This window comes from Halichondria panicea, chromosome 6 (genome assembly GCF_963675165.1).
Source record: "Halichondria panicea chromosome 6, odHalPani1.1, whole genome shotgun sequence".
Taxonomy (NCBI): Eukaryota; Metazoa; Porifera; class Demospongiae; order Suberitida; family Halichondriidae; genus Halichondria; species Halichondria panicea.
Window position 1 is genome coordinate 745,219 of NC_087382.1, and position 23,651 is coordinate 768,869.

The 23,651-nt window shown below is 42.4% G+C and overlaps 5 protein-coding genes across 8 annotated transcripts in view; 2 read left to right on the top strand and 3 right to left on the bottom strand.

Moving 5' to 3' along the window:
- LOC135337660 (uncharacterized) overlaps window positions 1–14,825 on the bottom strand; it is a 71,765-nt gene extending 56,940 nt beyond the window's left edge. For both annotated transcript variants that reach the window (XM_064533647.1, XM_064533648.1), the window contains exons 1-3: window positions 14,563–14,825; window positions 14,098–14,244; window positions 13,128–13,386 (exon numbers count right to left, since the gene is read on the bottom strand). The gene's annotated coding sequence lies outside the window, so the exon portion shown is untranslated. The remainder of the gene's footprint in view (window positions 1–13,127; window positions 13,387–14,097; window positions 14,245–14,562) is intronic.
- Window positions 1–23,651, top strand: part of LOC135337585 (uncharacterized) — a 63,779-nt gene that overhangs the window by 29,399 nt on the left and 10,729 nt on the right. The gene's annotated exons all lie outside the window — the stretch shown is intronic.
- On the bottom strand, window positions 2,270–6,731 carry LOC135337599 (uncharacterized). Of its 2 annotated transcripts, none has more exons than XM_064533553.1 (10): window positions 6,199–6,731; window positions 4,348–5,960; window positions 4,182–4,220; window positions 3,975–4,034; window positions 3,048–3,794; window positions 2,839–2,888; window positions 2,734–2,784; window positions 2,555–2,653; window positions 2,450–2,500; window positions 2,270–2,369 (listed from the first exon to the last, which is right to left on the bottom strand). In XM_064533553.1, the coding sequence occupies exons 1-6, from the start codon at window positions 6,216–6,218 to the stop codon at window positions 2,839–2,841; spliced, it is 2,529 nt and encodes an 842-aa protein (XP_064389623.1). In that variant the 5' UTR covers window positions 6,219–6,731; the 3' UTR covers window positions 2,270–2,369; window positions 2,450–2,500; window positions 2,555–2,653; window positions 2,734–2,784. The 2 variants fall into 2 exon arrangements, with proteins under 2 accessions (XP_064389623.1, XP_064389622.1); XM_064533552.1 differs by having other exon boundaries at window positions 3,954–4,034.
- LOC135337607 (uncharacterized) lies at window positions 14,818–18,389 on the top strand. Its single transcript, XM_064533569.1, has 7 exons — window positions 14,818–14,990; window positions 15,073–15,642; window positions 16,033–16,359; window positions 16,426–16,575; window positions 16,658–16,804; window positions 16,939–17,010; window positions 17,404–18,389. Exons 1-7 carry the CDS (start codon window positions 14,871–14,873, stop codon window positions 18,322–18,324), a joined length of 2,307 nt encoding a protein of 768 aa, XP_064389639.1. The 5' UTR covers window positions 14,818–14,870; the 3' UTR covers window positions 18,325–18,389.
- LOC135337652 (uncharacterized) overlaps window positions 18,404–23,651 on the bottom strand; it is a 37,170-nt gene continuing 31,922 nt past the window's right edge. Inside the window, exon 4 of the mRNA XM_064533637.1 lies at window positions 18,404–18,650. Within this exon, the coding sequence (XP_064389707.1) occupies window positions 18,535–18,650 (116 nt within the window). The 3' untranslated portion in view covers window positions 18,404–18,534. The remainder of the gene's footprint in view (window positions 18,651–23,651) is intronic.

The following is a 23,651-nucleotide window of genomic DNA, read 5'->3' on the forward strand; positions in this document are numbered from 1 at the left end:
ATGTGTGAAACCACATAATTAGATTTGCCAAATCTACTTTAGCTAGCGGTGCAGCTGTGCGGTTTCACAACTTACTACAAACACTTATCAGCCACTTAGAGCGCCACCATATTTGTGGCGCGGTCAACACAACTCTGTACGGTGAAATTGGCCAGGCCCTTATTCAGGGTCTGGGTCCGCGAGACTAGGAACAAGCTGGGTTGAACAGCAACTTCGCAGCCCTTGCAGTGATGACGTAATAAACCAGAAAACAAAAGTGTGCGATAGTTGGAATTTCGACAAAAGTAATGTATCTCCGAACTAAGGTACTTGCCGCTTTAACTAGCTAATTTCGAGCTTCCCATCAGCTTTAGCATGTCCTATTTAGTATAGAGTGAACTTAAGCAACACTAAAATGACTGCATTGCTGCTCAAAACAAACAAAACTGCTTTCCAACAAAAAGTGCTGAATCAGCACTTTTAACACCCACGTACACTGCACGATTTTATTCTTTTTAAGGTGAATAATTAATCATTAATGATCTCAGAATTATCATCATCAAAAATAATTAGCCTCGTTCCCAGGCCTTACTTTTTCTTGCTGTTGTCACTGTTCATCCATAAACATAAGAAAGACATAGTGAGGCAGCAAAGAAAGAAATGGGCGTACAGTTAAGAAAACGTAAGGCCTGGTTTGGGAAATCGCGTGATCCACAAGGATTTTTATGAACGTGGGCGATATGTAGCCCACAATCGTGACGTAAGGTATTCTCCCACGCATTCAGAGTAAGACTGTACTGTACTGCACTGAGACAACCACCAAGCTGTGCTGCAAGTCAGATCAGAGAACCAGCGTGGCCAGCTCTGGTGGCAGTAGCTACCTGCTATATGATAATGATGACTAAGCTATTCTACTATAGCATGTAGAAAGACACAAGAAAAGGTAATAGTGATAGAATCTAAACACACAATCTAGACTAGTAGATCATCTAGCTAAGCCTAAGGTATAGCTAGCTATAGTGCTTGCAAACTTCCAGTTCCAAGTCCATGTCCAGCTTGCAGCAGGCAAAGTTTTACTAGTCGTAGACCTCTGCGTGGGCAGTCCAACATCTCTAGCTCAGTATGCCCACGCTCATTTTCACCCTTCTACCACCCTTCTACCCTCACGCGACTTCCCGATACAGGCTCTCCTTTTTCCTAACTTTACGTCTATTTCTTTCTTTATTCCTCCAATTAATACCGTATTTTATCTCATTGAACGAATAATACAGTATTTTATCTTATTGAACGATTGTGATAAAGAACAGAAAAAGGAGAGCCTGTGTAGAGGCTAAAAAATAATCATCATAAATCACAACAGCAAAGGACAAAAATTAATGCATAAGAAACTCTGTAGATGAAACTTTAATTTGCAGCACCTGCAAGAAAAACATTTAATTTAATTATTTTGCATTGCAAGTCCCTCTATATAATACCAGGAGCCCATAAAGAGAAGGAGCGGCTAACTACGGGGATCACATCTCGTAATTGGTTATGACAGGGTCACTAAGTGGTTGAATCCCTACACGTGTTATACGCAATGCAGGGATGCGGTTTGCAAGCACTTAGTCGCTTCCATACAAGGAAGTGCGGTTTCACCGGCAATTACGAGATGTGATCCCCGAGTATACGTTGAAGTTAGCCGCTCCTTCTCTTATTTATGGGCTCCTGATAATACACAATAATACTTTAGGTAGTATGAACTAACTATAACTAACACACATTTAACCTACCGTTTCCTGAGGCTGAGGCAGACCGAGTACCCATCCTCTTACCAGCACCTAGACAAAAACGTGATGATGCGTATTGTGACAAAGTAGTACAAAGTAGGTAGTGTACACGTTTAATCTACCGTTTCCTAAGGCAGTTACATACTTACGTGATTTCTTCCCAGCAGCAGAGGGAACTGTGGTAGAAAAAGGTGAGCAATAGCATTTTGTCATAGTGTCACACTAACCTAGAGGGGGGTCACTAGCTGTGACATCAGGTGCAGTGGTCACATGACACATGTTGTTGCCTGACCGAGTGCCTATCCTCTCACCTAGACAAAAATGGCTAAATAATTACACTGTAGGAGCAGTGCATGTACATTGTCTACACAATAAGTGCACATGTATGCACATACAAACAAAACTTAGTACCCTTTTTCGGGGCAGTTACACCATCAGACCCAAGAGACTCAGAGATTACAGAGGGAACTGTAAACAGAATACAATGTACATACGTGAACAATGTCACAGTTTCACACTAACCTAGAGGGGGGTCACTAGCTGTGGTATCAGGTGCAGTGACATCAGGTGCAGTTGTCACATGAGACTTCTGGCTGCGAGTGCTCATCGTCTTACCCACACCTAGACAAAGGTGTTATTAAAATATACATGTATACTGTAAGAGCAGTGTACACAATAAGAAGCACAGGTGAACATCTTACCCTTTCTTGGGGCAGTTACACCATCGTCTGACCCAAGAGTTACAGAGGGAACTGTAAACAGAATACAATGTACATACGTGAACAATGTCACAGTTTCACACTAACCTAGAGGGGGGTCACTAGCTGTGGCATCAGGTGCAGTGACATCAGGTGCAGTTGTCACATGAGACTTCTTGCTGCGAGTGCTCATCGTCTTACCCACACCTGGACAAAGGTGTTATTAAAATATACATGTATACTGTAAGAGCAGTGTACACAATAAGAAGCACAGGTGAACATCTTACCCTTTCTTGGGGCAGTTACACCATCGTCTGACCCAAGAGTTACAGAGGGAACTATAAACAGAATACAATGTACATACGTGAACAATGTCACAGTTTCACACTAACCTAGAGGGGGGTCACTATAGCTGTGGTATCAGGTGCTGTGGTCACATGACCTGTAGAGAGTAGGAGCTGTTTATAATACATGGATATACTATACAATAAAATGTATATGGGTACTACTACGTACATGTATCTATTTAGCTGATAAACAAATATACAAGTAAGGTGCTTGATAGAAGAGGATACACACACATGTACATGAGCAAACTTACAAGAATGACAGCGCCATTCCTCCATCGATTCTAAGTCCACGTGGTCCTCAATAACACAATCGGAGTGAAACCAGTGGTTACATTCGTCACAGCAGACTACTTGTTGAAGACCCTGAGGTTGCCGACAGACACAATAGATATCAAAGTGAACTGTTTCGTGTACTCTCTTCTTGACCGTACGATCAACTGATGGAAAGCGGCTCATGTTTTTGTTAGAAAAGCACAGTTCCATGTGTGGCCTCATCTCAGCCTGTAGGTAGCTAACAGTAGAAGGATCGATATCGAAACAGAGATCTGTTGCCACAGCTGAGGCAAAAAGCCCACAATCAGCCCCACCAAACTGTTGTTGAACGTTAACAATGTTGATGCCGATGGAATCATTGTTTTGGGTTTTCAGAATGGTACACACTTGTCGCACAACACTGCTGTCTTCTTCAGGGATAATTATCATGGAGTCATAAACATCAACATACCCTTGATCACAACCAATGTTTGATACACAAATCCAGTGAGACAGATCGACGTACACCATCTGAACAAACTCCTGTGGGGTCGACCTCCACACATGATTGACTTGAAGGTGATGGGTATCTTGAAGGCCGTTCTGTAATGGAAATTGTTTTCTTAGCAAGTACTTGGTTGCAGCCATATGATTTGCTGTTAGCCATCGACCACTCCTTAAAAGCTGCTGATCGTTCTGAGAGAGACCAAGGATGCTAATCCATGACGAGAGGGAGGAAGACGATCCTACATGTACATAAAAAAATCACACGTGTATTATGGAGAGGAGGTACATGATGTAGTTTAATTGCTAGCCTAATATGATAACCACGCCAGTTGAAAAAATGCACATGTATAATTATGAGCTAGCTCAATGCATAATGAAGCCAACTTATGTCTACTAACCGTATACAGATACTTGGGTACCTTTCGGATTTTCATTGTCCAATGGCGTAGTATTCATCTCAACTATCACGACATCTTCATCTACATAATGTTTAGGAAAAAATAGACAACAGTTATATAGCACAGCTACATGGACATATACTTCTTGTATGCTTATGTATGTTTGTATGGTGTATGTAACCTGTACAAAGTATAGAGGGCTACACTACATGTTTCAAGCGAACAAACCATGGACATCGTTCGCTTTACTTGTTCTTTTCTTTGAGCCTATAAAGGAAAGAAGATACTCTGAAGCGATATGTATAGTCTCTGCACTCCCTTAAGATAACATATTTTAGAGGGTACTAATTTCTGCTATATGTACACGTAACGTATCCACACACAATCCCTTTACCCTTTGGAGTCGTGAGTTTCTTTTGTTCTCTCTCGACTTTCTTTTGTTCTCTGACATCTTTAACTCTTTTCTTCGCTTTGGCATTAGCCACACTTTGTTCAGAAGTAAGAATGAGATTTTCTGGGTCATTTTCCCAATCAGATGATTTAGTTTTGAATTTTCGCTGAGGTACGTTTTCAATGTTCGTCATCTCTATGGTATTTTGTCTTTCAATTTGTTGATAGTCACTAACACTGCTGAATGAGGAGTCAGATGAAAAACAATCTTCATAAAAAACTTGTCTTTTGGCAGGTGTAAAGGGTTGCATTTCATCTGAGTCAATGAACTTGTGGTCAGTCTTGGTCTGGCATGGGATCTTCAGGATGTCGGCATTGAGAGGGTGTATGCCCGTTGTTCTGAAACCTGCACAGATATTGATAGCTGTCATTCCCTCAATCCAGGCCTTGCTAAAGAGTCGACAGAAATTGTACTGGTTAACAACCTGACCAGAATGGCTGACACGAAAATCGTGTACCACTTGCCTCCATTTCATTTTAAGCGGTCCGAACACTCCCTTGTCAAGAGGTTGGGTCAAATGTGTAGTGTTAGGTGGTAAGGCTAGAATAATGACTTCCTCTTCTTGGGCCAACTTGAGGGTTTCAGGACAATAGTGGGATGAGTGCCCATCCAGTAATAGTAACAGTGGTCGAGCAGCAGGTGCATACCGCAGAAAGTGGCGTTTAAACCACCGGCAGAAGAGATGCTGATTCATCCACCCGGAGTCACTCAGCCCATAAACTGAGCCTGGTATTTCTCCAACAGCTAAACTTGGGGGCATTGTTTTTCGGGGCCAGACAATCATCGGCGGCAAACATTGCCCACCTGCACTGACACAGCCTACAACTGTTATTTGAGCTTTATTGCCGGATGACACTGAGCAAGGGTTCTTTTCTCCACGGACAAAAACACCTTTTAGGGGCTTTGGGTCGAGGGGAAATCCTGATTCATCCATGTTGAAGATTAATGCGGCATCGTTAGTTAAGCCGTACTTTGTCAAGATCTGTTCCAGCAAAGAATAGTAGCACTTCAAACTCTCTGGAGACGATGCTTTTGCACGAGAAATAGAGAGAGAGGTTGCCATCTTCAATGTTAGAATGGTGTGGCGCCTACAAAAGCCTTGCCACCATCCATTTGATAGGTCATGAGGTATAAGGATTCGTTTGGTCACTACCTTCTGAGCCATTACATTTACATCTTGTCGTGATTTTGGGTAGCCAATTTCACAACATTCAATGACAAATGACACTAGTTCTTCCTCTTCTTCTTCTGTTAATATAGTTGGATGTCCACTTTTAGCACCAGGCAACACCCTCCCTATTTTGTGATCAAATAAAGTGGATTTAGGGATGCCGTACATTTGAGCAGCTTTACTCAAAGTCATTCCACTGAATATCGCCTCAAGCGCAGTTCTTATTTTTTGTTCATCCCAATTGACTCTGTAATGTGCAGGCCTTGTCGATCTGGGTTTTGGGTGGGCAGGAACTGTATCAGGCACTGCTATACTAGCAAAAATCCGATCTCTAAATGGTCGATACTGCCGTTTAGACGGTGCTGGCTGCGGTCTTCGGCAGGGCCTACATATGTTATTTCAGCGTACGTAGGTAAGACAATAAAATGTTAGCATCAGAATACACACTTTCATTATAAAGTGTAGTCATGGGAGAGGCTTGGGAGCTGCAATGACTTACTGTGCACCACCCTTATTAAATGAACTTTGTCCTTTTCACGCCCCCACACTTGCTGTTTAAAATTTAATTAATATGCATATCTAATATGCAAAGCTAGATAGATCTTACAACAGTTCACTTTTACCCCATCTGGCTCTGCTCCATCTCCTTCCCTTCTTCTACCAAAGAAACAGTAAACAGTAAAACCAACAGAGAAAATTAAACGCCTGGTACAGACACTTCTTAATCAGCACATGCGCACTAGACCAATTAAGGCCTAGGGGGCCGTTGAAATGCTGATTCAGCACTTTTTGTTCGAAAGCAGTTTTGTTTGTTTTGAGCAGCAATGCAGTCATTTTAGTTTTGCTTAAGTTCACTCCATACTAAATAGGACATGCTAAAGCTGATGGGAAGCTCGAAATTAGCTAGTTAAAGCGGCAAGTACCTTAGTTCGGAGATACATTACTTTTGTCGAAATTCCAACTATCGCACACTTTTGTTTTCTGGCTTATTACGTCATCATTGCAAGAGCTGCGAAGTTGCTGTTCAACCCAGCTTGTTCCTAAGGCATGTAAGTCGGCTTGTGTAGGGTCAGATTCTGCATAACGCTGTTTGTTTTTGCTTACCGTGGTGCTAAATCGTTCGAAAATACGTGTCGTGCGAAGTTCCATTGTTTACTCTACTACACACACTGGTCGGTGGTGTTTGGTACTAACCACCTCTAGACCACCTCTTAGGCCTAGTTACTACACACACGCAAACAAGAGGCATATGTGTGTGTTGAATTGAGATTGAGAGGATTGAAGATAACCATCACTTCCAACATTCTGGTCACATCCACTACAATACAAGCCAATGCAATGTCTACTGAACCATCTAGAGTTTAGGAAGTAACAGAAGGAGTGTGTTATTAGGTGCTATCAAGGGCGTATGAAGAGAGGCATGCAACTACTATCTATCAGAAAACAAATGGGCGGGGTATTATATCTAAAGAACGCATTGCACGTGCACCGTTTTTGTGCGTGCACGGTGAAGATATACGGAAACTTACAGAGAAAGTAGCTAAGCTAGCTAACTAACATACTGCAGATGATTGTAGCTATCTATACTAGTAGTAAATGATGCTAACAATGCTCAGGTAACTTAAGGAAGTAACAGAAGGAGTAGATCTACAACTTAACCAGTAGGTTGTACATAGGATTGATTTCATCATTTATATTTGATTGGCAGCTCTCTCCACCCCCTCAGCAATGGTCTCTCTCCATGGTCCTGGACAAAGCTTCCACCATATATATATACAGGGCCAACTTCCTCAATGCTTCAAAAGTGGTAGATTTTCTTTTTGTTGACTGTTCTCCTCGCTGTTCTCAAAGCACGTGGTTTGCTGATTCAGCAATATTTTTGCAACAAGGAGATTGTACAAAAGAGCGCATGTCTTGTAGCTTTACAAAAAGAATGCAGAGATAAGATTAAGAATGGCTGCAATGTTTTCTCTTAGAGATGACGCTAACTTGAGGGAGTTTGTGCTGGAGAATGTGGAGCACTTCGGAGAGGAGAGAGTTCTAGGAACTGCATGGCTCCTATGGCTCTGTTCAAGAGGTCAGTCACTGCATGCTCTGTTTCTGTGCACTGTCTCTAGTGTATCTGCTAGCTATTCAAGTGTTCTTTGAAGGTTTGTTGAGGACATGTAATTTTTCAATGCAACACTCAGAGAAAAGTCTCATTCTGATGTAAGAACAACAAACAAACAAAGAAACTAGTTAAGATCTATGTATGTAGCTATGTTAGCTATGTATGTAGCTACTATCCGGCCAGAGAAGCTATAACTAGCTGTTCACTCTCTTTTGGCCCCAATTAAATTAACTTCCTGTCTATTTCCGGTGCGACACGCATGGGCCGCGTGAAATCCCTGTGTTTCCAATCCCTTCCTTCTACTATCTATGGTTATATTCTTAAGACACTATCCTATAATTACGCTCATTCATTATTCAGGGTCCCCCTTCCAGAGAGTTGCTCACTCTGAAATGGAGAAGAGGAAAAGACATGCCAATCAAGATGAGTGGCTCGATACAGAGTGTTGTTATCGGGGACACGGTGTATGTTGGTGGAGGGCTTGCAGTCAATGATCATGATATGTGTACAGTGATGAAGCTCGAGCAAGATCAATGGACTAAACTACCAGAGTACACTTCCTATTGGTTCGCTATGACATCACTCGCTAATCGACTAGTGCTGGTGGGAGGACGTGATCCAAAATCCTGCAATCAACTTTCTATCTTTGAGTCAGGGGAATGGGCTCATCCGTACCCACCAATGAACATTGCTCGTTCTTCCTCAACAGCTGTCTCCTTCAACAACCACATCATTGTAGCTGGTGGGCGTGATGATAAAGACAAGCGTATCTCCTCTGTGGAGGTGTTGGATGTGGCATCAAGAAGATGGTACATAGCTCAGTCACTACCTCACCCACGATCAACACTGAAATCAACTCTCATAGGAAACACCCTCTACCTAATGGGAGGGAGCGATTACACTGAAAGGGCAACCAAGACAGTGCACCACGTCGACCTCAATGAACTGATTGCAAAGACTCTTTCCAACTTGGACACATCCACTCTCTGGCAGACCTTACAAGAAGTACCACTCAAGTTCTCAGCTCCTCTCAGTATTGGGAGATCACGATTAGCCGTTGGTGGACGGGAGGCCGAGGCAGCCCAAGTTCATCGATCCACCTCTACCATCCTGACACCAGGAGGTGGGTGAAAGTGGGAGACCTGCCTACTGCACGATACAACTGCACATGCTCAGTACTTCCTAGTGGAGAGGTCATTGTAGCCAGAGGACACGCAAACACTGATTACATTGAAACTGTGAACTTTTTGTCAATAAGTTAATTGGTTAGATTATATTATAGTTCCGCCTTAAATTATTATGATAACATTGCCAAAATACCGGTATATAAATTATGTTATAGTTATTGACTGGTTGACTAGTAATTATGGCTTATAAACAACCAATGCCGAGGGCGCAGCCCGAGGCTGAGGTTGTTTATAAACCATAATTACTAGGCAACCAGTCAACAACTGATTTATTTACTGTAAAAACAGCCGCAAAACAGTCATTTGAACATCAGTGGAGACAGTCAAACTTGCTCTCACAGCCTCAGAATTATGCAGTTAGAACAGTTACAGGCATAGAACTAGCAGTACTACTGTGGAGCTACATGAGCTAGTTATAGGTACGTTCAGCTAGCTGGAAGCCATGCATAAACTTTGACCAGACCCGCCCACCACTAAATGCAGCTGCGAGGTTTGTACATGTAGCTAGCTAGCTAGCTACCTGTACTGTAGCTGTTACTGTACTGTAGCTCTGAACTAGTCTGTTATTGTCAACAACACCAGAGTCTACTTGTAATCCTCTACTTCTGAGCCACAGCCTTGACTACTGAGAAAGCACAGAGCAAGAATTTGACTACAGGCTTCAGCTAGTTCAGTTCAGCTTACACTTGAATTTTATTGTGTGCAATGTACCAAATTTTGTCAAGATGCATCATATCAATTCAAATCTGCTGAGGAAGTAGATTATAAGAATAGTGCCTGGGGGAAGTAATTATATAATATAATTACTGGACATCACCTAGGATACGGACTGAATCAGTAAATAAATATATAATATTATATAATTCGTGGTATATAATTATAATTATACCCAAAATAGTCAAGAATTATGGCATGAACATATAACTACATCAACAAAATATAATTCCTACAATGGGGTGTTTAAACGAGATGGGCGTTTAATCAAGTAAATACGGTATACATACGTATATGAATAACAATTGACAATCATGATAATTATGTTGCAACAGAATTTCATTGTTTGTTAGGATTGTGTAGTTAATCAAATTGTACAAAATAATCAATGGCACGAGTTCGTACAAATATTACATTATGAGAATATAGACCACAAAAACAGACAAAATGTGCGACAGTCTCAAAACAAGTTCAGGTCCTTGGTTGGGGACTTTTATGCTTGCAGAGCGGAAGCTGAGGACTCGACAGTTGCCTTGTCTCTGTGTGGCAGGGGAGTGAGGGGTGTGTGTGTGTGTGTGTGTGTGTGTGTGCAGGAGGAGTAAGGGGGCATGTGTGTGCAGAGAGAGGAGGGTAACTACGTCTATTTGTGTTGAGTTTGACCTTCTATTAACTTTGTCATACTTCACTGAAATTCAAAGTTTCATATGGATTCCTTCTTAAAAGCACTTCTACTATATGCTGTAGAGCTGGTAAGCTCCAACTAGTTAAAAGTTAGCATTTTCCATGTAGAAATCCCGGCATACTTGTCCACCACATAAAGCATAAATGAAGCCATAATCGACCACATAACTTCCGGGGCCAAAATCAGACTTTAATGCCCAATAATATTTATGACCATGAATTAGAGAAATGGAAGGAATACATATAACCAAAACCTCTTAATGGTGCTTCTGCCCAATGTTTGAAGTACACCTATCCCACAGGAGCAGCCATTCCCCTAAAGACAGATCACAATAGATAAAAGCCACTCACAATTCAAGTTCCCTAACTTGAGCCAGGAGATGGTCCATTTCCAGAGACAATTCACTCCTAAAAGCTGGAGAAAAATTATAGACAGTGAGATACAACATGTACCAACACCACTGTGACTGACTATAGGATTGCTATAACACGCCCACACACTAGTCGGTGGTTGGCTCTAGACCAAAATAACCATCAGTACTACATACACGTAAACAGAGGCAATTTTGTGTATTGTATGTATAACACGGGCACGAGGGATTGTATGGTGTACAGTGGCGTTTCTAGGAATATCAGTAGGAGGGTGCTCAGGTCGCGCGATAGCGCAAAAATTTTTGGATCCCACCCACGCACCAGAAGCCACACCCACGTTTTACTGCGCATGACAGAGGACACACCCTAATTACAAAGAACAATCCCAAAACAGAGAAGATATCAACTCTACCATTGCCTAACTGACTCATCTATAATACAGGTATGTCACAGTGTATGGTGTATATACATAGAAGAAATAGTCCAGTTAGGCAATCATTCTGTGTGATCGTAATGCTGTCTTCATTCTCTTTAGACCACTGAAAGACCTCTCTGCTGAACAGCTAGCTATAGTGACAGGCAGAGTGCACAATAATTATACTATCACGAAGAAAATCTGTATTGAAACAATTTTATTTTATTTTGTTTTGTTTTTTGTCTTCTACCTGGTATTTAGAGTGTGATCAGGTTTCTGCTGGTGATGTTGGGTTACTTTCTGAATATATAGACACTGACAGTGAGAAAGAACAACCTTCTCTGATGCAGGCTCTTGACTTGAACTTAGCAGCTTTAATAAGTCACAGTACGCATGCCCAGGAAACTTATTATCTGAAGGTGTGGTCTGACTCTCCAACGAGTATAAAAGCTAGCTCTAGCTCATCTAGCTTCATTGCAGTGCAGTGCAGGCTCATGCAGCTTCCAGCAGGTTACAGTAATTAATGTAAAGCTTAGGGGGGTGCTTGAGCACCCTGAGCCCCTAGCTGGATACGCCACTGGTACACTATTGTACTGAAGCACGAGGGCTGAGTGCAATATACACCATGCATCCCGAGTGCATGTGTTTAGTTTATATCCCTAGCAACACAAAATACACCACAGCTTCTACACAAATTACTAGTCCCAGCTACTTGCATCTCCACTCAAAGATACCATCTGACCATTCAAGGTTGCTGTCATTGGCACGACGAGGCTTGACTCACAAAACGTTGGGCTCCTCGCTCGATGCTAGACAAGAGTAAAGCAGCCCCACCCCCCACAACGCTGCAAAACAGCCCTAACCCCAAAGGCAAAGCTGCAGAGCAACTCAAGCAGCCCCCCTTCAAACTCTGCTGCAAAAAAGCCACTCCCCAACTCTGACGATGCCTCTAACCAGTGACCGTGTCCTAGGACTATGTTCAAGCAGACAGAAAAAAATGGACAAACCTATAGATATGATTATTTATACTGTAAGCCTGTGCTACACGGCATTTAGTTTTTTGTAAAAATGCCATGCATATATCATTAAATCCCTCAAGGCTTTGTGGCCAGTGTATAGAATATGAGATTCAGTGCATTATGCTGCATATTGCACATAGCAACAGCATAGCAACGGGATATAAAATATTTGTATGGTATTAATTGAGGATTGCCATCACTTCCAAAATTCTGGCAAATCTACTGCTATAAATACAGGCCAATGCAATGTACACAGGGTGTCATACAGGATTTGGGGGAAATAAAGCATGCTTCTGAAAAGTAACCAGACATTTTGCTAAAAAACTGTTATTTCAATACCCTGTTACCATATAGCAAGAAATTTCTGCGGCCAAAAACTTCTGCGAATTCTGCGAATGAATGAGCAAACGCATGCAGTCCTCAAATGCTTATTAACCACGCCTAATTTAACAGTTGAAAGTTTAATTCGCAGAAATATTATCCGCAGACTGAAGGTATTTTTACAGCTATTCCTAGGCCGCAGAAATTTCTAGCTATACGGTAGTACGTATAGACACTCAATCAATACAACTAGTAGCTAGAGCAAATTTTAGGAGGGTGGGAATTGGAGCTAGAGGAGGGGATATCCCCCTTCCCCCCCACCCCTCTACAAAATAGATAAAGTCACTCACAATTCAAGTTCCCTCACTTGAGCCAGGAGATGGTACATTTCCAGAGACAATTCACTCCTAAAAGATGGAGGATATAGACCACTGTGACTGACTATAGGATTGCTATAACACGCCCACACACTGATCGGTGGTGTTTGGTACTAACCACCTCTAGACCAAAATAACCACCTCTTAGGCTAGTTACTACACACACGCAAACAAGAGGCATATGTGTGTGTTGAATTGAGATTGAGAGGATTGAAGATAACCATCACTTCCAACATTCTGGTCACATCCACTGCTACAATACAAGCCAATGCAATGTCTACAGAACCATCTAGAGTTTAGGGAAGTAACAGAAGGAGTGTGCTATTTGGTGCTATTGGTTGATAAGCACCACTCACTGATGAGCTTAGGTCCAGCTCCTGTCTCTTGTTACTCTGTGTTTAGCAATCAGCTCTAGCAGTAGTATCTATCCTACAGCAGCTAGGTCTCCAAACTGATTTATGTTGTGTCCTCTAACAATGCTGTCAAAAGTGAAGGTAAGCTCAGCAGCTGCAAAAGAGCCATTGAGCACAAGTTCTGCATTTCACTTGTTTTCTAAATGACGGACACTAAAAGCTTTCTTATTAGGCACTCTTCAATTATAAGCGTTCATCGTTCCTGTGGGAATATAGGCACCTCCGCTTAATAACACACGTCTACGTGTATACAAGTCAACAAAGCTCTCAGAAAGAGACCTACAATGTATATACTCAGTGTTGTTAAGGATGGCTCAATTAATTATTGGGATTTATTGTGGATTTCTTGTATATGTGATTATATCTTTTGGATGGTTACATATAAACTGATGAAACTTTGCAATAATGTAGTCTTATAATGAAGGAACATGTTGAACGTGTTTTTAAAGTCATGTGACTTTCAGGGGTGGAGCTACAGTGAAATATACAACTTTACAATTTCCGGAATACAAACAAGTGCAGCCACACCCCCAAATTTTTTTGTGAAGTGCAACTCAGTTTAAATAGAAAATGCGACCGTTTTCCTGATTTCGGTGCACCTGTAAATGATACGCATCATATCCGGGCACCACAAAAATGGTAAAACTGAGTTGTACTTTATAAAAAAATTTGGGGGTGTGGCTACACTTGTTTCTAATCCTCCTTTTTTATCTTCTTAATCACACTGTAACGACATCGCTGAAGGTCACATGACCTCCAAACATTTTAAGCGTGTACATTTCGTACAAAACTACATTCCTACTAAATTTCATCCATTAATATATCACAATCACAAAGATATGATGCCCTGTGCACCATGTGGTTGAGCCATCCTTAACACCAGTGAGTAGTTGTCTGACATGCTATCACTCACTTTTCCAGCATAAGTTTCTTATTGTCTATAATGATCTGATCCACTCCGGGTGTGTTGCTACCGCTGGTTGCTAGGTGGAGGTCCGCTAGTAAGCCTTCCTCGTTGGGGTCAAAGTCCACCTCACCTGGTTGGTACAAATCCTCAGGTCTGGTAGGGAGGGAAATACATGAACAGTAATAGTGTACGTGAATTCTGGCTAAAGCAATAATATTATTATAACTCTACAAACACAAACACATCTTCAAAAGTATACATGTAGCAAAGGCAATGGCTATAATAGTTTCAAGCAACTTCACCATAACACAAGCACTGGCAAAGGTCAAATACTCGTGTCATTAGAGGCCATGACAGTGCTTGTAATACATGCACTCACGCACTCTTTAACATCATAACAATTTCAAACACATTTCTACTATTCCGGACCATCCAAACAAATCAAAGTGCCCCATACAGCCCCATACATACAGTGTACATGTTGGCAGTACGTATATCCTGATTGGCCAAGAACTCGCTCTCCTCAGCAATGGTCTCTCTCTGGTCCTGGCTATGTCACTGTGGTCCACTATAGGACTAGACAAAGCTTCCACCAAATACAGGTAATAGTTTGACCACTTTCTCCATGCTTCAAAAGAGACAGACTACACTTTCTTGACTGTTCTGGAATTAACTCTGGTCTTGACTCTAGTTCTCAAAAGCACGTTGTTTGCTGATTCAGCAATATTTTTGCAACAAGCGATTCATACAAAAGGGGGCGTATCTTGTAGCTGTACAAAATGGCTGCAATGTTTTCTCTTCAAGATGACGCCAACTTGAGGGAGTTTGTGCTGGAGAATGTGGAGCACTTTGGAGATGAGAGAGTTCTAGGAACTGGCTCTTATGGCTCTGTTCAAGAGGTCAGTCACTGCATGCTCTGTTTCTGTGCACTGTCTCTAGTGTATCTGCTAGCTATTCAAGTGTGACTGCCTCCATGCACAGGTGATGATCAATGGTGAGGTGTATGCAGCCAAGAAGATCCACGAGGTTCTCCTGGAGACGGACAAGCGTGGTGGAGTGGCCAACATAGCTGGGAACTACCACCGAGAGTGTCGACTCATGGCTCACATCCGTCACCCCAACATCACCCAGTTCATTGGGCTGTGTTTCGTGACTGGCTCTCGACTGCCCCTCCTGGTCATGGAGAGGCTGGACTCAAGTCTGGACGATCTCCTAGAGTCCACCCCCAACATCCCCCTCTCTGTCTGCCAGTACATTCTGGTCTGTGTGGCTCGAGGGCTGCTCCACCTGCATCGTGAGTCCGTGGTCCATCGTGACCTCACTGCCAGGAACGTCCTGCTGACAGCATCTCTGAGAGCCAAGATCACAGACTTTGGTAACTCTCGTATCGTGAATCTGGAGCCTGGTCGACTGGTCAGGACTCTGACGAGGTTTCCTGGGACACTGGTGTACATGCCGCCCGAGGCCCTCTCTGACAGAGGCCACAGTGTGTACGAACCCAGTCTGGACGTCTTCTCTTTCGGAGTGCTGCAATTATTTGCACTCACACAAGTATGTTATTCGTTGGTAAATTCCTATAATTATCGTTGATGACCTTCACTCCTAATGACATATTCATACACTTAATCAGTATTGTGGTATATATGTAGATTCCTCTAAATGGTTGACCTTTTACCTGCAGCAAATGCATTGTGTACCAGAGGAGATAACGACAGGCGCGGTGCAGCTCAGGCAATTAGCCTTTGATTGAGCAATAATTATCCGCCCACGCCGTATGTTTTTGCTGAGAGTAATCAAAGGCTAATTACTTGAGCTGCACCGCGCCTGTCGTTACCTCCTCTGATTGTGTACTAATGGAATGATTGTGACACATGTACACTTCATACATACGTACATACATGCAATCATGACACTCAGTATTGACATGCTCTTCCACTCCAGGTGTTTCCAAGAGATCTCCTTCCCCCCACATACAGCGACCACAACAACCCAGACCACCTCCTGGCTCGCTCAGAGTTTGAGCGTCGAGGTCCCTACACGGCTCTCCTTGAGAGGAGTCTGGCGGGTGGACGTGAACACCCTCTGTTTGGTCTGGTGAGGGAGTGTTTGGCCAACACCCCAGAGAGAAGACCGACCACAGCTGAGCTCCTCTCGTCTCTGGAGGAGGTAGGGAGGGAGATGGACGGAGGACTGTTCCAGCTGGACATTGCACGAGTGAAGACTGCCAGGACCCTTAGGGCAAAGGAGAAGAGGATAGAGGCTCTACAGGTGAGTCCAGTCCAGTGCGCTAGTGGGTGCAAGGGTCTGACACTGCATGCTGTACTCTGTTCTCAGAGAGAGGTGGTAGAGAAGGACATGATACTGGAGAGGAAAGATGAGCAACTTGTACAGAAAGACGATCAACTGGATCAGAAAAACGCATTTTTGGTACAAAAAGATGAGCAAGTAGTGGACAAAGATACTCAACTTGCTAGACAGCAACAGGTCAGTAGAATTTTTACTTCACTTTTTACACGCAATTTCGTATTATGTTAACCATGCAAGTTAATAATTTCTCTTCATACAGATATTGAATAGTGTCCATGCTGATGCTGCCACCAAAGATGGTATGATTGCTGATAAGGACAGACAACTCAGTGAACAAGAGTCAAGGATCACTGATCTCATTTCCCAGAGAGAGGCTGCTCTAGTTGAGAGGGACGCTCTCTTACAGGTATTATAGTAGTCACCAAATGCACACACTCTTATACTCTAGTAATGTACATGAGTGTAGAATTGTCCACTGATACAATAATATTCATGTCTGTGTTCTAATTAGAAGATTTCCACCAACGTTCCCCTGTACAGGTACACGGGGTACAGATGGAGCACAATACTGAGCTGGTCAGGAGAGACGCCATCATTCAACAGCAGAGACAGGTGAGATGAATCCATATTATTGCAGAGCTATAGTAGAAGCTTTGATGTTATAGTTTGTACATTCTAGTGGGCTGGTGGTCTTCACCTCTTAAGCTTCAGTATAGCGGGTAATTTTTTGGGGAAAAATATTCGTGGCTCAGCCATTTTGAGACATTTCGTAGGTAATACTTTCATGGTTGCTGCTTGTACTGCAAGTAAAGGTAGGCAAGGTTGCTTCATTCGTACAATATTCGTGGTCAGACCTTCAATCAGAAAACCACGAATATTTTGCCCCACGAAATTACCCTCCATACAATAATTAGAAAAAGTGACTTAGTGTGCATACAATTATTGCTACAAGTAACACTCGCTTGTTAGTAGACACTATCCTAATTACACTCATTCATTATTCAGGATCCCCCTCCAAGAGAGTTGAGACCTCCACTCACTCTGAAATGGAGAAGAGGAAAAGACATGCCGATCAAGATGGGCTACACAGTGCAGAGTGTTGTTATCGGTGACACGGCGTATGTTGGTGGAGGCAGTGCAGGCGATGATTGTAACGTGTGTACAGTGATGAAGCTCGAGCAAGATCAATGGACCAAACTACCAGAGTACACTGCCAAGTGGTTTGGTATGACATCACTCGCTAATCGACTAGTGCTAGTGGGAGGACGTGATCCAAGAAACAACACACCCAGCAATCAACTTTCAGTGCTCGAGTCAGGGGAATGGACTCACCCGTACCCACCAATGAACATTGCTCGTCAATCCTCAACAGCTGTCTCCTTCAACAACCACATAATTGTAGCTGGTGGGCGTGATGGTGATGGTCGTATCTCCTCTGTTGAGGTGTTGGACGTGGCATCAAGAAGATGGTACATTGCTCAGTCACTACCTAACTCACGATCAGAACTGAAATCAACTCTCATAGGAAACACCCTCTACCTAATGGGAGGGTACGATCACACTGGGCCAACCAAGACAGTGCACCACGTTCACCTCAATGAACTCATTGCCAAAGCCCTTTCCAACTCGGACACACCCACTCTCTGGCAGACGTTAGAGGAAGTGCCGCTCGAGTTGTCAGCTCCTCTCAGTATTGGGAGGTCACTATTAGCCGTTGGTGGAGCGAATGACAGAGTCAACCCAAGTTCATCGATCCACCTCTACCAGCCTGACACCAGGAGGTGGTTGAAAGTAGGAGACCTGCCTACTGTACGATACTGCTGCACATGCTCAGTACTTCCTAGTGGAGAGGTTATTGTAGCCGGAGGACAGATACTAAATAAGATTAAAATCCAAACTGTGGATTTCTTCTCTATAAGTTCTTAGTTTTTTTCATGTCCTTCGTGTTATAATTATAAATTAATGATACTTTTCTAGCATAATAATTAAAGTTGCAACTGAATTTCGATTGGCAGCTATTAAAGATTATGCAAAAACAATCATATTAGTTGGTACATAATTAAATTTCCCGAATAGACAAGAAACCGACAATAATTATAATAATTATACTAATTATGTGACAGTCTCATAACAAGTTCAGGTCCTTCCTTGCATGGTTGGGGTCTTGTCCGAGGGTAGGGTGGACGCCTTCTCCCAGAATCCAAAGTCTATCTCCTCTTCCGAGTCAGACAGTAAGAGGTGGGGCTCAGGAACTGAGGGGTTAAAGAGTCACATGGTCATAGTCATACTGAGTGGAAGTTTGAGGGCTTAGGAAGTAAGTAAGGGGTGAGAAAATTGAAAGCCAATTGACAGACGTTTCCCTGTACACACCTAAACTGCATACATTGAAGCATACCTTGCATACAAGTGCATGTACATACAGACTAGCAAGAGTTTATGATAGAGGAGAGAGTATCGAACGTAGGCATACTGTACATCAGATGTATGCGGAGAGTAACGTGACTTCCTGTATCTGTCACAACCTTGGAATTTGGACACTGACCAATCCAAGTGTGGGTGATGTCATCTATCAAGAAAGTAGATTACATCACCCACACTTGGATGGGTGATGTCATCTATCAAGAAAGTAGATTACATCACCCACACTTGGATGGGTGATGTCATCTATCAAGAAAGTAGATTACATCACCCACACTTGGATTGGTCAGTGTGCAAATTCCAAGGTTGTGACAGATACAGGAAGTCACGTTACTCTCCGCATACATCTGATACACAGTATGCCTACGTTCGATACTCTCTCTCTATCATATACTCTTGAGACTAGTAAGCATGCTAGGTTCCCATTCTCTGTACTGTACATTCAATAATACACAGTCGACTCATTGCACTGCATAACTACACATTATACACACGTACCTTGTTCTTGATGAAGGTTCCTCAGTAGCCCCTGTCCATGGACACATGTCTTCAGACTGTCCCTCACTGCTTATAGGCTGCTCACCAGACTGGAGGTGGGCTGCATGTAAGGGCTGGGTGTCAGGGGAGTTTTTAGTCTCTGATGACAGACCCTTTTCCATACTGCTGAGGTCTGTTAGCGTCTGAGTGGCCAGTTTACGTGAGGCCCCTCTCTTAGCAGCATAGTAGGCCTAAAGGTGTGTGTGTGTGTGTGTGGGGGGGGGTCGTACATGATTGTACATTGCACATACATTACAGGGAAACACACATCATGTGCTGAATAGGACACACTATAGCTAACCTTGAATGACTTTAAGGGACTCTACAAAGTATGACAAAAATGCATTTTCCAGCTAATGTACTCTGTACCTGTACCTCCATTCTCAGTGCCTCTTCTTGTCTCCTCAACAAAGCTCTTCTCCATCTCTCCACACTTGATCAAGCTGAAAATGGCAGCACTACTGGGGGGCAAAGGTCAGGGGTGGAAAAATCAAACAATAGCACAGAAAACATAGTCTCGAATACCCGCCTCAACCTAAAAGCTTGAGTCTGGTCATAGATGTAGGAGAGTAGCCTCCTTCGCAGGCCTTCCTTTTTCAGTTATAATTTTGATTCTGTTGTTTGTCACAATATTAACACTAGCCTCGATTTAATCGGCCTGGAATCAAGGCTATAATTATTAACACCATACGGGAATAATTGGAGAGAGCAAAGAATAAAAAAAGGAAGCCACTAAGAAAAAGGAAGGCCTGCCCCGCTAAGTCTTGTGATCTGCTACTGACGTACCAAATTTAATTGAGCGTGGGCAAGAGTAAACCGCAATATCTGTCCTCCCACACACTGTGACACAGTACTTAGAGCATATTTACCAGGAACTAGAGGCAAAGAGTGTGTGAAGCTACAGAACACAGTATGTAGAAGTTAGCTCTACAAGATGAAGCATGAAAGGCTAGAGTACTACTGTATCTGATAATAGCACTTGTCAAAAGGACCTGGGCAAAGAAGGAACCTATCCCAGATCCTGGACAACTCACAGCAATACTTCTGACATGCCAAAATTGACAGATCCCTTCATGTCATCAGAAGGAATGTTTTAGTCCAAGTCATAATAATAATAAGAAGAAGATTGCCCTGGAACAATCACACTATCCAAACTAGAAGGGCAAGGGCAACCAATTTTATCCTCGGATAATTACAGTAGAACTACAGCAGAACTACAGACTACAAGACTCGCCTTATCAAACTCAATGTGCTCCCACTCTCAAGACCTCACGTTCGACCCAGTTGAGTGTTTTAAATTACAGCAGACAATGTAGACCTGAGTGCTTATCTGCAGGTATTATTTCTGTATCCACTATAGAGCTGGTTCTACTGCCAGAAAGTTTCCAAAAGGAGCAGAACCTCTAATACTACTACAATAGGATTACACGACTATGGAATTGACAGGACCCTAATCGATCTTCAATCTATTACATGTATTGAACTAAGGGAAAATTCGTCATTGGTGTTCGTGCCCCTGTGAAAACTGTCTCATGCACACAAATTAGTATAGTTTAGTCACTCTGTCAGTACTCATGAGATCACAACCTTGCAACATTGTCATTTTACACTGTTTCTAGACTAGACTACTGCTCAATAATAACTCAAGCCTCAATTTGAGGCTTGAGGATAGGCTCAAAGATAGACCTTTAGTCTTCAGACTTCACTATGCTAGGTATTAAAGCCATCGTCTATGATAATAATTATCTCCAGACTTGCATATGAAGTAAGTCTACAATGCGTAGGCATCCTGTGGCTTTGTTGCCTGTCAGGCTCCGCCCATCTACTGAAAGCCCACGCTCATTTTCACTGTGCCACCACTGTGCCACCGTCACGCGACTTAGCGAGGCAGGCTCTCCTTTTTCTTAGTCTGGCCCCAGACCACTCCCCTGCACGTGATCTGACATGTGCCAGGGAGAGGGTCTGGCATTTAGAGTCACTTTTCTTGGTTCAGATGTCAAAATTTGACATCTCCAATCAGATTCGCAAGAATGCAATTAAACTGTCACATGATTCCACTTCACAGAGGAGGTTGAAAGTACTTGACCTTTGTCATTTTTAAAACTATGCCAGTAGGCAATAGCTAACTTAAATTCCCGTATACATCAACTAAAAATGTTATTTCAAGTACAGAAAATCTTTCAAATCTCACTAAATCTGTACGGGAGTAGAGATAATAGCCAGCCAGTTTTAGCATCGTCACCACGCCCATTTCCGACACGCCCATTTTTGACTGTCTGAAAACCAAGAAAATTGGCTCTGTTTGCCAGACTCTCTCCCCGGGAGGAGTCTGGCCTCGAGACTACCTTTTTCTTAGACGGTTAGTTCTTTCTTTCTTTGTTCCTCCAATTCTTACCGTATTTTATCTTATTGACCGTGTGACAAAGAACAGAAAAAGGAGAGGCTGCGAAGGAGGCTAGTAGGAGAGAGGGATTGGAAACGGAAGTAGATTTCAATGTACTTCACATATGACCTCGATAAACATCCGCGCCTCGCTTAATGAGGGCTAATCTATTCCCCAGGAACTTCTCAGGTAACTGAGATTATTGCAAATCTAGGATTTTATGAGTTGTCACTAGTATTCTGTCAAGTTTTCCAGTATCCAGTGCAACTGTGCTTTATATAGATAGTGAATAACCATTATTCAAGCTCTATTTACCGTTGCAACTATCTTCTTCATTGAATTTAGGTAAGTTTAATCTTGTATTGTACACATTTATCCCTTTTTCTCTGAAATGATTAATGTTTAGGTTGTATACTTCAATATGCTTGTTGGTAAATCATGTGGTATCACCCCAAGCCAAAGAAAATTAGTCATACATCAGCTGGTAGAATTTAGTGCTAGAAAAAAGTTGAATTAAAGAGCACCACTAAAGATCCCTTTTTTGGGAATACGCTAAGCGTTACAGAAATTTTTAATTTTAGGCATACATTCCCTTATGATTGGTGATCACCCCAAGAGCATTAGTTTTGGATCAGGTGGATGTATAGCTTTTGTGTGCATGAATGTGTAGTCACCTATTTTTACCTCATAATTGTTATTGGCCCGGTAGTAGATTGTGGTGAAGGGCCTGTAGGCCCGAGATATTTAACTACTACAAATGCTGTTTCATCTATATTTTATATAGCAATACCTCGCAAGCCAAAACTTACTGAGTACGCTGAAGAAAAGAAGACAGAAGAATACCCCTCCTCTCTACACCCCTACACGTCACCGCCCTCGTAAATGTTATCGGCTGTTCCGGCTATATATACACCCTTGTATACCTCACCAGCTTCTCTCCATCTAAGACTGTCTGATTAGAGTGCTAAACTAATCATAATTATAGCTGTATAATAATCATTTTTATCGTGTAAGTTTTTGTTAATGTTGTTCGGTTTGATTCCACTCGTTTTACACTTAGAAAGCAACTGGCAGTGCTGTGGAGTGTTTTTGCTGTCTCCAAGTGTATGTAATTATACTTAATGAATTGGAAATTGAAATGTACGCTCACCAGCCTAGTATATATATATATATAGTACAATTGATTCATCAAAAGTGAAAACAATAAATTATTATTAAGAAAGTTACATGGTGTATTATGTATCTTGTCGTATGAATGATCATGGTTATTGCCTCAAACTAGTGGTTTTCTTTTTCATTTAATTAAGTTGGCAGCAAAAGAGAAGCCTCTGAGTGTCACAAATACATTCACAATTTCAGGGAACTAAGCATCCTCTGATGATTTTATATCTACTGTGAAACAAGTATCCAATACCACTAGCTCTGCACATTCTCCTTACTATTACCATGTACCACCAATGCACTGTTGTGTTGATTGTGTCTCTTTCCCTCTTCTTTCACCGCTTATGCAATGAGTTTTCCTCATTTTGAGGCAAGGAAAGAAGACAAGAAAGCGAGGCGCGGATGTTTTCCGAGGCCCACTTCCGTTTCCAATCCCTCTCTCCTACATCTATGGTCTGGTCAAACTCACAATCAACCAGTCGATCTAGAACAAGCGTACAGACAATAAGACATTTATCATGTATTTTACTGCACTATATAACGAGTGATGCAAGCTGCGCTGTGCTTCTCACCATGTTTTGTTTCGAGGCCATGACAGTGCTTGTATTTAATACATGTACTCACGCACTCTTCAACGTCGTAAGCAATCAAACACATTTCTGCTGAAGTGTTTGGGTCAGGGGAGCTGAGATGTTCTGGATAGAACCTGTTAGGCTAATAACACTACCACTCACTCATCATCCAGTGTGTCATC

Coding starts and splice junctions, on each gene's coding strand:
- LOC135337607 (XM_064533569.1), top strand. CDS start 14,871: ATGGCTGCAATGTTTTCTCTTCAAGATGACGCCAACTTGAGGGAGTTT. Junction 16,576..16,657: donor AACTTGCTAGACAGCAACAG/GTCAGTAGAATT, acceptor CTCTTCATACAG/ATATTGAATAGTGTCCATGC. Junction 16,805..16,938: donor AGAGGGACGCTCTCTTACAG/GTATTATAGTAG, acceptor TCCCCTGTACAG/GTACACGGGGTACAGATGGA.
- LOC135337599 (XM_064533552.1), bottom strand. CDS start 6,218: ATGGAGCAGAGCCAGATGGG. Junction 4,035..4,181: donor TAAAGCGAACGATGTCCATG/GTTTGTTCGCTT, acceptor AACATTATGTAG/ATGAAGATGTCGTGATAGTT. Junction 3,795..3,953: donor TACCCAAGTATCTGTATACG/GTTAGTAGACAT, acceptor ATGTACATGTAG/GATCGTCTTCCTCCCTCTCG.